We start from the raw sequence: 13,335 nt of genomic DNA, 5'->3' as shown, positions 1-13,335 counted from the left end.
AGTAAACACCAGCATTGCAAGAGAAAAAATACTGAAGCATAGTAAGGCTAAATGTGAATCAGAATAGAAAGACAAATAGAGGAAAAAAAAAAATCCACCATACAGGAAGCAGGCATTCTCAGCTTGAAATAGTTGCTACCTGTGGTTTCACTGAGTCTAAGTAAAACACACTTGTAAAAAAGTATTTTTGAAATAATTCTTAAGAGATATATGTCAAGAATAGTTTTTAAAATAAGAAATTCACGGCTTAAAAATATCAGGATATCAAATTTGTCTTTCAAAATATACATTTTCAGATAACTATGACATTTATATCTCTGCGTAATGAAAATATAAATCACTTTAGAGACTAAACATGTTGCTGACCTTTCACTACTGTAATCAACAAAGAATCTAATTGCTAACTGAATCTTCTTTGAAATTTTTAAGATATTGATAGCATTAAAAATATGTATTTTATTTCAGGAAAAAGAGATACTGGGTAGAGTTTATAAAATAAATACAAATGGATCATAAACTACCAAATATAAGACAGCTATGCTTATTTTGACAACAAATAAAAAATTAATTCATGCCAGCCAACTACTAAAGGACACAAATCATAACATACTTTTTCTAACCTTGACATTGAAAGAAGTAGGAGACTAGGTGGTGAAATATGATATTAGATATAGTTTACCAGCGACTTGTTACCAAATGCTTACCATCACAGAGCAGTGTCTACAATCCTAAACTATTTTAAAATGGTAAAAAAAAAAAAAAAAAAAAAAAAGCCAACCACAAAAAAAAACACAGCAATCACAAAGAAAAAAAAATCCTAGCTATATATTAAAAATTTTAAGGGATAAATATATATGGTGTTTTTAATCACTCATATAGTTTTATTGACACAAATTGAGTACTTTAACCATCACACACCCAAAGTACATGGTTTCAAGTCCAGATAACTCAGGCCACAAACTAAATCAAATCCTTGGAAGTGATTCTAAGTCCTTTACTCTCCAAAATTTCACACTCTACCTTTTAGCCACTGAAGTTGATTGCATAAGGTAGATCATATGAGTAACTAGCACTGTATATTTTTACTGCCTTTCCACTGAAAACTGAACTTCCTGACTTATCTTCTGTTAAAATTATAAAGGTAAATATTTGCCAATCACCCTGTGTATGTGTCCTTGAGTTTATGCACCACACACACTGTTCCCCTGTGATGTGAGGCATGATGTCCTTGTGAATTTATTAATGCTAAAATATAACAAGCAGCATTCTCCACTGCGTTTAATAGTTCCTTATACTCCTTTATCTTTTATAAACTGGCAACATTAATATTACTATGCCTATTAGTCCGTATGATCTGTAGACAATCTCTAGATAATGTTTTGATAGTTTACATTTAATTATACTCAAAATTACAATATATTATTAATATTAAGTAAAATGCAAAAGCTACAAAGACAACATTGCATCTCTCATCTTGTCAATCAAAATTAAAAGTGTTGTTACATGGTTACTATCTGCAAAAATAGTTACATAGAACATTTCAAAGGATAGTTTTGGACAAACCCAATTTAATTCTTTCTGCTGGTTTCTACTGAGCTAATTCCAATTATGAACAAGTTTTGGTGGAGGGGTCATCAAAGTTGATTTCATCCACAACCAAACAGTAAAAGGATAATGTTCTCCTTATCTTCCACTTCTTCGGGTCTACACAACATATCTGACCGAAAAGGAAGCACACTGCCCTAAGTCTTGATTCCGCTACTAGCTAGTTTTATCACCTAGTATAAATCACAGACTCTCCAGGTTTCAGTAGACTATTCCATTCAATGAAGTATTACATAATATCTCTGAGGTTCTTCCCAGCTTAAAAAATCTATAACTCTATGAAACGATCTATAGAAATAACAACCATGAAATAACACACAAATAGAGATGCTGATTTAATCAGACTCTCCCTAAAAGTTTTAAGAATACTCTCTGCAAAACTAGATCTTGTAAAATAAGACTCTAGTATATAGGCATTACATAGAATGGTCCAATGGCTAAGCACTATTTAAAACTAGTTAGAAACTTCTGAAATAATTTACATGTAATCCTTTCTAAAAGCCAGGAAATGGATTTTAAATGATTTCAAGTTATGCTTATATAGTTCAGTATTTCCAAGTCAGATATCCTTTCTACCCTGAGGTTGAAGATAATCTTCTCAAAGGATTCTATATTTAAGTATAATAATTCAGTTACTCATACACTGGCAAGTGAAAATTTTATCCATTACACTTAAAAATTCAATAGCATGTAAATTATGTCTCAATAAAGCTGTTTATTTTTAAAAATGCATGCATAAGTATTTCTGTCAGGAAAACCTGTCCTATATTTTAAACTGCAGTTGAGTTATTAATAATTCCATTTGCCTATTACCAACTTACCTGAATATGTTTGTCTGATAGGAGCTTTTCTCCTTCCCTTTATTCTTTTTCCTTATATGCTAAAAATGAGGCTTAATAAATTAATATAAATACTTACATGACAAGAATCTGCTTCTCCCTCTTCCATTGGCTCATCAACCATTTTAAGACCATTTACCTGAAAAACATTGTTCAAAAATTGAGGTTCAAGAGTATTAAAACAAGAGTGATAACTAAGAAAAATATAACCCTAGGCATTTCCTTCCACAATCTAACAAGATCCACACTTACTGAAAAACAAAAGGACAAAGGACACATAGAAGTACTTAGAAAAGGAACACTATTAACATGGTTCCCAGATTCTCCTTGAGAAACTTTGATTTTCAGAGCTTTATGCTTAATTTCATATTGTTTACAGCTCTGCAATAACAGATAACTATATACTAAGTATATAACCTATGTACTTTCATTAAATTGTCCCCAACCAAGTATTTATGAAAGGAAAAAAAAAAGCCACAGAAATCTACCATGAGGGTATATTCAAAGCAAATTACAATAAGAAGAGTTTTATATAATTGCACTGTTGTGAATTCCTCTTTCATTCAGTTAATTAAACCTCATCAGATACTATAAAGAAGAAAGAACAAACTATAGGAGAAAGATATAAGTAATCATGGAAGCAAAATAATTCAACATGCAGAGCTCAGTAGGTAATATTACTCACTTTTTAACCACTAATTCAAGAAACAGTAAAGTAGAGGACTTAGATCAAGGTTCTACAAACTATAACCATGAGCTAAATCTGACCTCCTGTCCGTTTCTGTAAAACTTTTACTAGAACACAGCCAGATCCATTTTTTCCGTCTTATCTATGGCTGCTTTTGCACTACAACAGCAGAGTTGACAAGTTGTGACAGAGACCCTATGCCTGCAAAGCTTAAAATATTTCCTATCTGCACCCTTACAATCTGCCAAACACTGACCTGAGATGTTTGAAAATTAGGTAACAGGAAGACGACCTAGATACAAAGGATTTTTACCACTGCCTATTTGTAAGTCAACAGAAAAAAAATTAAAAAGTAAATTAGAGTTTCTTGTGATAGTCAAAATGAAATAAGCTCATAAGCTTATCTCTCCCCTGATTATAAACTAAAATCCTTATGTAGAATACAAAAAGAAACTACCTAAGAATTCCTAAAATGAAACAATAACAAATTAATTAGGGAAAATCAAAATTTGAAAACTAACTCTGATGAATTCCCTAGGTTTATTTTCCACCTTTATCTCCAGAATTTGACCCGAGGAGAGAATAAGTCACAACATTACACAGTAGACATCAACAAAAATTCTAAGAAAAATCCCATTTTCTATACAAAGGACCAGGAAAAGACGTACTTTTGAGCCTGTAAACATAAGGAGAATCCAAGATTCTCCATGTACACACTTTCTCTTTTTTGATGCTGAGCCCAACTCCAAGGCAAGCCCTGATCAACAGAAAATCCATCTCTTTGGCCAGAGGAAGCAGGAAAAGAGGTCCCTATTATAAGAAAAATGTGAGGGTAATCCCTGTTAACTTTTTTTTTCACTCTCTTCTTTACTTCATTCAAAAGGCAGCTCCAACAGTGTAAAGTTATATTACAGCATAAAAGTCTAAGACTCTGAGAGAAACTCATATTTCTGGCCAGCAGAACACAATAAAGGGCCCATGGGAATTGAAGAATGTGAAAGAAATCAAGAGAGGACAGAATGAAGACAGCAGATCCCTAATTCTGTGTATGAACCAACACAAGTCCTGGTCACAACAACAAACTGCATGTGTGCAGAAAAGCCTAAAGAAACATAACAAAGTCTTTGAGTACTGAACTACAATACCGATAACTGCTCGTCTCAGACTAACCACTGAATTAGCACATCCAATGAGTGGCACATGCAGAGTGCTGACCCAAACTCTCTGAAAACTGAATTAACATTGGAACCATTATCCAGAGAGGACAAGACATAACTTTGGAGTCAACCTAACTAGGTAGATTGCCTGCTGAAACAAACAAATAAATCATCAACAAGTATCAACTCCAAGATGGCTCCAAAGTTGAACTATCTGACAAGAATCTTAAAGCAGCTATTATAACTATGCTTTTCTGGATAAAAATAAACACACCTGAATGAAATGATAAAAGGTTCTTAGCAGAGAAATAGAAACTATAAAAAAAAGTAATTCTAGAACTAAAAATCATAATATATGAAAAATTTTAAAAATACTGGATAGGCTCAATAAAAGAATGGAGGTGGCTGAGGAAATAAAGTTTAAGACAGATTAACAGAAGTCATCCAATATGAAGAAGACAGCGAAAATGATGAAAAATAAACAGCCTCAGAGACAAATGAAACACTATCAGACATTCTAAAATCCGTCATTAACATCCCATAAAATAACAGAGTAATACTGAAAAAATCACTTAACAAAATAAAGCCAATCTCATTCATATGAAATAATGAAAACAGGGAAATGTATAGAGACAGAAAGCAGACTAATGTTTGGTTAGGGGTGAGGTATGTGGAGACGGAGGTCATAGCTAAAGGGTACAATGTTCCTTTTTGATGTGATGAAGAACTTTTAAAATTCACTGTTGTGATAGTTGTATATATTTGTGAATATAATAAAAAGTATTGGACTGTATATTTTAAATGGGTGAATTATATGCTATGTGAATTTTATCTCACTAAAGCTGTATTTTCAAGATAAATAATGGCTGAACATTTTCCAAATTTGAAAAAAAAAAAAATACAGTTTTAAGAAGTTCAGTAAATCCCAAACAGAATAAAATTAAAGAAATCCACCCCAAGACATGTCTTAAGCAAACTACTTTAAACCAAAGGAAAAACTGGGAAAAAATACTGAAAGGAGTGAGAGAAAAAACTACACAAAGGGGAACACCAACTGAAAGACTACAGATTTCTCATAAGAAATCATGGAGACCAGAAAACAGAGAACATTAACCTGAAATCATTGGAAACATGTTAAGACACAAATCTGTACATACATTTTTACAGCACCTTTATCATTGTCATAATCGGAAACAATCAAGATGGTCTTCAATTGATGAGTGGATAAATAGAATACTACTTTTTACTCATCAATAAAAAGAAGAGAACTGTTGATACTTGTAACAACATTGATGAATCTTAAAAGCATTTCTGCTAACTGAAAGAAGACAAATCCAAAAGGCTAAATATTGTATGACTTCATGTATAAGATACTTTGAATAAAGCAAAACTGTAGGGAAAGAATTAAGATAATTGGTTCAACTGGTTGGGGGTAAAGGAAGATATCACTCAGCAATTAAAAAGAATAATATATTGATACATTGAACAACATGGATGAATCCCAAACACATTGTAAAGAAAAGGAGCAAGATTCAAAAGGCTACACTTTGTAGGATTCCATTTATATGTTATTCTGGAAAAGGTAAAACTAAAAGGAAAGGTAGTGGGTGCAAGGAGTTAGGGATAGGGGAGAGGCTGACTACAAAGAGGCATCACATGGGAAGAGTGTGTGTGTGTGTGTGTGTGTGTGCCGGGGAGGGTGGGTTATCGAACTACTCTTTATCTGGATTGTGGTGATGGTTACACAACTCTATACATTTTTTAATCTCAAAACTCTACATGAAAAAGAGCGAATTTTACTATATGAAAAATTGGAAACCAATTTATTAAAAAGTAAATTAGCATTATTTACTCAACTAGCATCTTTATTCTAAAAAAATCCCATTGAAAACCAGCAATGGTCAATAAAGTCAGTAATGGTGTCTATTTTGCTAACGGATCCATCAGTCATTATCTTATTTGATCTCTCTGCAGCATGTCACAGGTGACCACTCTCCTATTTGAGTCTTTAGCTTCTGTAATACCATATACTCATTTTATTTTACTCCAATTCCTTTGCTGCTTTTTTTCAATACCCTTGAAACACTGTAATTCCTCAGGAAATGGACTAGGATCACCTTCTCATCCCACTCCACATTCTTTGCCCAGGCAGCTAATTTGCTAACATGATTCACGTTTACTCAGTGACTAACTCTCAGTTCCTGATCCATATATCCAACTGCATACTTGACATTTCCACATGTTTATCTCAGATGTCTCTCAAAAATAACCAATACAAAAAGGAATTCTTGACCCCTGCTTTATATCTGCCCTTTCTTCAGGGTTTCCCATTTCATTAAATGATAATACCATCTACCACCTTAGCTCAACAAAACAGATTATGTGAGATTAAAAAAAAAAAAAAAACTGTGACAGATTCATCGTAAGCATATAGGAAGAAGAGCATTCAGAAAAACAGTGCAGAAATCAATATTAAGACAGAATTGTGATAATTAAATTTTGCCATAAAATGACTTTCAGAATTTATCCGTAGAAAAAAGGATTATGCATAGAAAGAGGATTATCCATAAAAAAAGAAAAATATTGCTTTCCTCTGTTACTTAGTTACTGGTTACTTCCTATTCATACCATCTTATGACTAATTTATCATGAAGCTGTGGGTCTGAAGGAACTAGAAATAAAATGAATGTGAATGAGTCAAGAAGATCACTCTATCCTGGAAATTATTTCAGTCAGAAATGGCCTTTAGAAACAGAACACTCCATTACTCCCATCTCATCTACCCTCAAGGTACCAGGTTTTCAGTATAAGAATATTCATCCTACGGAGAACCACACTGGATATTCATTGATATTTACTAAAATTTAAATCATTTTCATCCACATAAAAACAAAAATAATTTCTGAATTCTCTGGGACAATAAATCCTTATTTCAAAAATAAAATTTGTAATTTAAAAAGATAAGCAGACATGCTGCTTTCCCCTTTAGTGCCAAATGGTAAGAAAAAAATCTACATATGATTCTGGAATGTTTACCAGCAATAATAAAGGTAGTAATAGTTTACTCACATATTTCAAATCCGAGTGAACAGACTCTCGTACCAGGGCTTAGAGAATAATACTTTAAAAATTATTTTTACATTTTATCAGAAAAGACTTAAATCACTTCCAAGTATGCTGGACAACAGAAATACTAAACTGAGTTGCTGTACTCATCTGATCTCAGAAAATCACATAGGTCAGTTCAAATCAATTGCTTTCTTACTACTATTGACCAAAGCAACTCATCAAGGAAAACTGAACTGAGAAATTAAAAAAAAAAAAAAAAATCCCTTTCAGATCCTTGGAACTGGAGGTGGTATGGGATAGTGAACATATGAATACATATAGTTTAGTAAAAGAGTTTACTGTTATCTATGATACATAAACCTGTTCCTTAATGTTACACAAAAGGAGGAATTTAACAGAGCTAATAGCTTGGTGCTGGAAGATATATTGAAACTTAGAAGTAGGTCCACATCTAACTAGAATAAAATCTACTTTTTCCTTATTTGTGTGCACCTCTGAAGAATAAAGTAGAGAGGTACACCTTTCTGAAGAAGATAGTAGAGAGATACACAAGTAAGAACTAGACAGAAAGCGAGAATAAATATGGGTGATGTAAATGATTAACAAACATACACAGGACAGCAGTTTCCACAATACGTTTGACCGGATTATATATTTTCAGGTATTCTCCAGGATCTCCAAAATCAACCTATTAAAAAAAAATATTGGGAAGGCACAGTGGCTCATGTCTGTAATCCCAGCACTTTGGGAGACTAAGGCAGGTGGATCACCTGAGATGAGGAGTTCGAGATCAGCCCGGCCAACATGGTGAAACTCATCTCTACTAAAAATATAAAAATTAGCTGTATGCAGTGGCACACGCCTGTAATCCCAGCTACATGGGAGACTGAGGCACAACTGCTTGAACCCAGGAGGTGGAGGTTTCAGTGAGCCAAGATTGTGACACAACACTCCAGCTTGGATGGCACAGTGAGAATCCTTCTAAAAAAAAAAAAAACAAAAACAACAACAACAAAAAAAACACCACTATAGTTATTTAGTACCTAATGTTAAAAATATACTTAAGAAGATGACATTCTAAAGAAAATGTATCTCTCAATAAGCTTAACATTTACATATTAGTCACTGATAGCTTTTGTAAAGAAGAGTTCTTCTATTCAATTTTTTCACTTTATTTGAATAACACAAGTAAATTAGAGCTAAACATAAGGTGGGTCCATATCTACCTAAAATAAAGATCTGGCCATGCATAGTGGCTCACGTCTGTAATCCCAACACTTTGGGGGGCCGAGGCAGGTGGATCACCTGAGGTCAGGAGTTCGAGACCAACCTGGCCAACATAGTGAAACCCCATCTCTACTAAAAATGCAAAAATTAGCCAGGTGTGGCAGTGTGCACTTGTAATCCCAGCTACTGGGGAGACTAAGGCAGCAGAATAGGAGAACTGCTTGAACCCGGGAGGTGGAGGTTGCAGTGAGCCAAGATCACGCCACTGCATTCCAACCTGGGCAACAGAGTGAGACTCCAGCTCAAAGGCAAAAAAATAAAAATAAAAAATAAAAAATAAAAATAAAATAAAAATATATGCCTGTATATTAAGCTCAGGACAAAATAAAACAGAGAAAGAAACCTACCAATTGAGCAATGTGCTGGACACTCTAAGATGGGTCCCCATGATCCTCACCTCTTGCTGTTTACGCCCTTCTATAATCCCCATCCCCTTGAATGTGAACATGGCCTATCACTGAATTCCAACCAATAGAATATGGCAAAGGCGATGAGATTTTACATATACGGTTACACTATGTCATATAAGACTCTAGAGGCTCTCCTTGCTGGCTTGATTGAAGTAATTAAGTGACCATGTTGAGAAAGTCCACATAACAAGGGACTGTGGCCATCCTCTAGGCACTACAGGCAGCCTCTAGGAGTTGAAAGCAGCCTCCACTCAACACTCAGCAAGAAGCCAGCGACCTCAGTCCTGCAACCACAAGGAAAGGAACTCTACCAAGAACCTGAGGGAGTGTAAAAGTAGATTCTTCCCCAAGTCAAACCTCTATATAACAATGCAGAACAGCTCAAACCTTGATTACATTTTTGTGGGAATCTAAGCAGAGGACCAAGCTGACCCATGTGTTGATCACAGCTTTGTGAGGCCCTAAGCAGAGGATCCAGTTGAGCTATGCCCAGATTCCTGATCCACAGAAACTGTGAGATAATAAATGTGTCTTGGTAAAGCTGCTAAATTTATGGTAATTTTTTGCAGCACTAGTTAATACAATCAAAAGTGTCAATGACAGAAAATTCTCCCCTGAAACAGACTTTCCAGAGACATATTTTACAGTTTAATTGTTTTAAAACAGATCTTTTCTTATTAAACTCACATATTTGTTCTCATCTGGTAGAAATAAAACTATAAACTATACACCAGTAAGTGACCTAAGACAAATATTTAAGTGGTGCCAAATTTTTAATTTTAGTTTTAATAAACTTAAAATTGAACAGTTCTATTTTTGTCCTTTAATCTTGCTTTCTGAAAAATCAATCACTAACTTAAGTACAGTATAGAGAACATAATTTCTTTTTTTTTTTTTTTTAAGTTCTGGGATACATGTGATGAACATGCAGGTTTGTTACACAGGTATACATGTGCCATGGTAGTTTGCTCCACCTATCAACTTACCATCTAGGTTTTAAGCCCCACATGCATTAGGTATTTGTACTAATGTTCTCCACACCCTTTTCCTGCCAACCCCCGACACACCCCAATGTGTGATGTTCCCCTCCCTGTGTCCACGTGTTCTCATTGTTCAACTCCCACTTATGAGCGAGAACATGCGGTGTTTGGTTTTCTGTCCCTGTGTTAGTTTGCTAAGGATGATGGTTTCCACCTTCATCCATGTCCCTGCAAAGGACATTAACTCATTCTTTTTATGTCTGCATAGTATTTCATGGCGTGTATGTGCCACATTTTCTTTATCCAGTCTATCATTGATGGGCATTTAGGTTAGTTCCAAGTGTTTGCTGCAATAAATAGTGCTGCAACAAACATGCGTATTATATATAGTGTTTATATATAGTGCTGCAATAAATAGTGCTGCAATAAACATTCATGTGCATGTGTCTTTATAGAATGATTTATAATGCTTTGGGTATATACCCAGTAATGGGATTGCTAGGTCAAATGCTATTTCTGGTCCTAGATCCTTGAGGAATCACCACAAGAACATAACTTCATATTCCTTTAACAATCAGGGATATCTCAATATCTTAAGAACTAACCCTCTCAACATGAATTATCAACAGCATGGCTTTGTTGTCATGAAAGATGAAATGCAAACTAAATGCAGAATATATCCTGGAATTTACTTTTTCAAAATAATTCCACCATACATAAGGATGTGGAGAAATTGGAATCTCTGTGCACTGTTGGTGACAACGTAAAATGGTATAGCTGCTATGAAAACCAGTATAGCAATTCCTTAAAAATTTAAAATAGAATTACCACATGACCTAGCAATCCCACTTCTGTGTATAGAACCAAAACATCAAAAGCAGGATCTCAAAAAGACATTTGTACACCTATGTTCATAGCAGCATTATTTACAAATAGCCAAAAGGTAAAAGCAACCCAAGTATTTATCAACAGATGACAAGTTAAACAAAATGTGGTATATACATACAATGGAATATCATTCAACCTTAAAAAGAATGAAATTCTGATGCAGGCTGCAACATGAACCATGATGATATTATATGAATTGAAATAAGCCAGTCATAAAATGACAAATACTATATGATTCCATTTATATAAGGTATCTAGAATAGTCAAATTCATAGAAATGGAAAGTAGAAAGGTGGTTGCTAGGGCTGGCAGAAAGGGGAGAATGGAAAGCTTTTGTGTAACGTGTAAAGAGTTCCAGTTTTGCAAGATAAAAAGAGTACTGCACAATAATGTGAATGTACTCAACACTTTTGAACTGTATTCTTAAAAATGGTTAAGATGGTAAATTTTGTTTCATATATATGTATTTACATATATGACAATTTAAAATTGTAATGCTAAAAATAAGATTAGTAATACACTGTATCAGGTAAATTTCTTGTCATGTGCATCTAGACTTAAAGCTCCTTGAGGAATGATGCTGTGTTTCATTCATTAGGCAGGCATAGTATATCATGAAAACAGCAATTCTTCAGTGTCAAGTAGACCAAGATTCAAACTCTAAAGCTCTACTTTTACTGCCTTTGAAAAGTTTATTAAGCTTTCTTAGTTGCGATTTCTTCATCTGTAAAATAAGCAACCTAGGATTGTCAGGATTCATACAATGTTCCTAAAGCAGCTGGCACAGTGTCTGACATGTGCTCAATAAATGCCTGATGGGGGAATGTTTTTCTGACAAAAACAGAACACAGAAAAAAATATATAAAAACATTTTAGCTAATAAGTCATCAGAGGTGAATAATGCTCCCTGTATAGAGAATAATAAATCTGTGAATCAAAACTTACTGCCATATCATTATCATAATAGTATTGACTCAATAGTTTTAGTTTAGTTTTTTATTTCATTTATTTATTTTTTTGAGATAGGATGTCGCTTTGTCACCCCAGGCCGCAGTGCAGGGGCAGTGCGAACACAGTTCATTGTAACCTCGAACTCCTAGGCTCAAATAATCCTCCTGCCCCAGTTTCCCAAAGCACAGGGATTACAGTCATGAGCCACAGTGCCCAGCCCTAGTTTAGTTTTGATATGTCATACCGTTGTGGAAAGATCACTTTTAAAATTATGATAGAATCACTTTTGGTCAACGTGAAATGAATCTACCAAACCAACCCATAAAGGTATATACATATTCATGAACATATTCCTTGCTTTAAGAAACACAAATTGGAGAGAAATAAAAAAGTATCTTTGTATATTTTTACTATAACACACTTTATCAATTTATCTAACAGTCTTTTAAGCAAGACATTTCCAAAAATAAGATTTAGTTGGTTTGTTTTTTTGGATTCACCAGGCGAATTTTAATTTGTACTGTGTCTTTTATACTACCAAATACTTTCAAAGATTTATTAATATCTATGGTCATTTCCCCAAAACACTTTAATCTTTTCAAACTTTTAAATTATATTGTCAACATACTGCTTATGAGAAATCCGATGACAACTACAATAATTATTTAAATGATCTACTTTGATCCTTTCTGGCTTTCTCATTATACAATATTCCTGTAGTTTGTACCTCAAAAGGTTTGAAATATACCCACCTAATTATTGTCACTGCTTCAGGGGGGACTTAAGGAAGGGCAATTCTGTTTCAAATCAATTTAAAAGAGATGTCTTTTTTTTAAAGAGTCTCAGAATGGGACAAGAGTATACAGCCTCCGAGCGATTACTTTAGTCAAGTATTTAAATGCAATCATGAGGCTCTGTTGTAAAAGTATTAGCTGATAAAACATATCCATGTTCAAATTAGGCATAAAACCAAGTCCAGAGTTAAATATGAATGATATTTGGAGTATTTGCCATTTTGAATTACCTGTGCTTTTGAATGCCAAGTCATCTTTATCAAGACTCACGTTACACTTTCCCTTTTTCCTTCCACCTTACCCTATGCAGACTTCTATCAGTAAACACTGTGTTACTTGTTAAGTATCTGTTCCATCTATCTATCAGACTGTAAACTCCTGGAGGAAAGGGATCACATCATATTACTCTTGGTTACCCCAGTACCTAGCATAATATCTGGAACATAATAGACACTGGAAAAATAGTTACAAAATGGAATGACTAAAATCTGGGATCTAAATGAATAAAATTTATAAAATAACTTCAATAATAAGCAAAGGCCATTATTTTTCCTTAGATTTTTATTAGTTTTCTTACTAAAAATGTTTAAAACCAACTTTAAAACATAATTTCATGAAAAAGTTACAGTAAGTCATTTTACTTCTCATTTCTGACTCTTAAATGCTA

General features: G+C 33.9%; 1 protein-coding gene across 1 annotated transcript in view; it reads right to left on the bottom strand.

Annotated features, from left to right (window-relative positions):
- Nucleotides 1-13,335, bottom strand: part of RPS6KA6 (ribosomal protein S6 kinase A6) — a 147,582-nt gene that overhangs the window by 120,869 nt on the left and 13,378 nt on the right. The window contains 1 exon segment of the mRNA XM_033233510.1: nt 2,524-2,583. Coding sequence (XP_033089401.1) covers nt 2,524-2,583 — 60 coding nt within the window.

Source organism: Trachypithecus francoisi, unplaced genomic scaffold (genome assembly GCF_009764315.1).
Source record: "Trachypithecus francoisi isolate TF-2019V2 unplaced genomic scaffold, Tfra_2.0 Contig01451, whole genome shotgun sequence".
Lineage (NCBI taxonomy): Eukaryota > Metazoa > Chordata > Mammalia > Primates > Cercopithecidae > Trachypithecus > Trachypithecus francoisi.
Note: the sequence above shows the minus strand (reverse complement) of the source record. Positions and strands in the feature narration are given on the sequence as shown.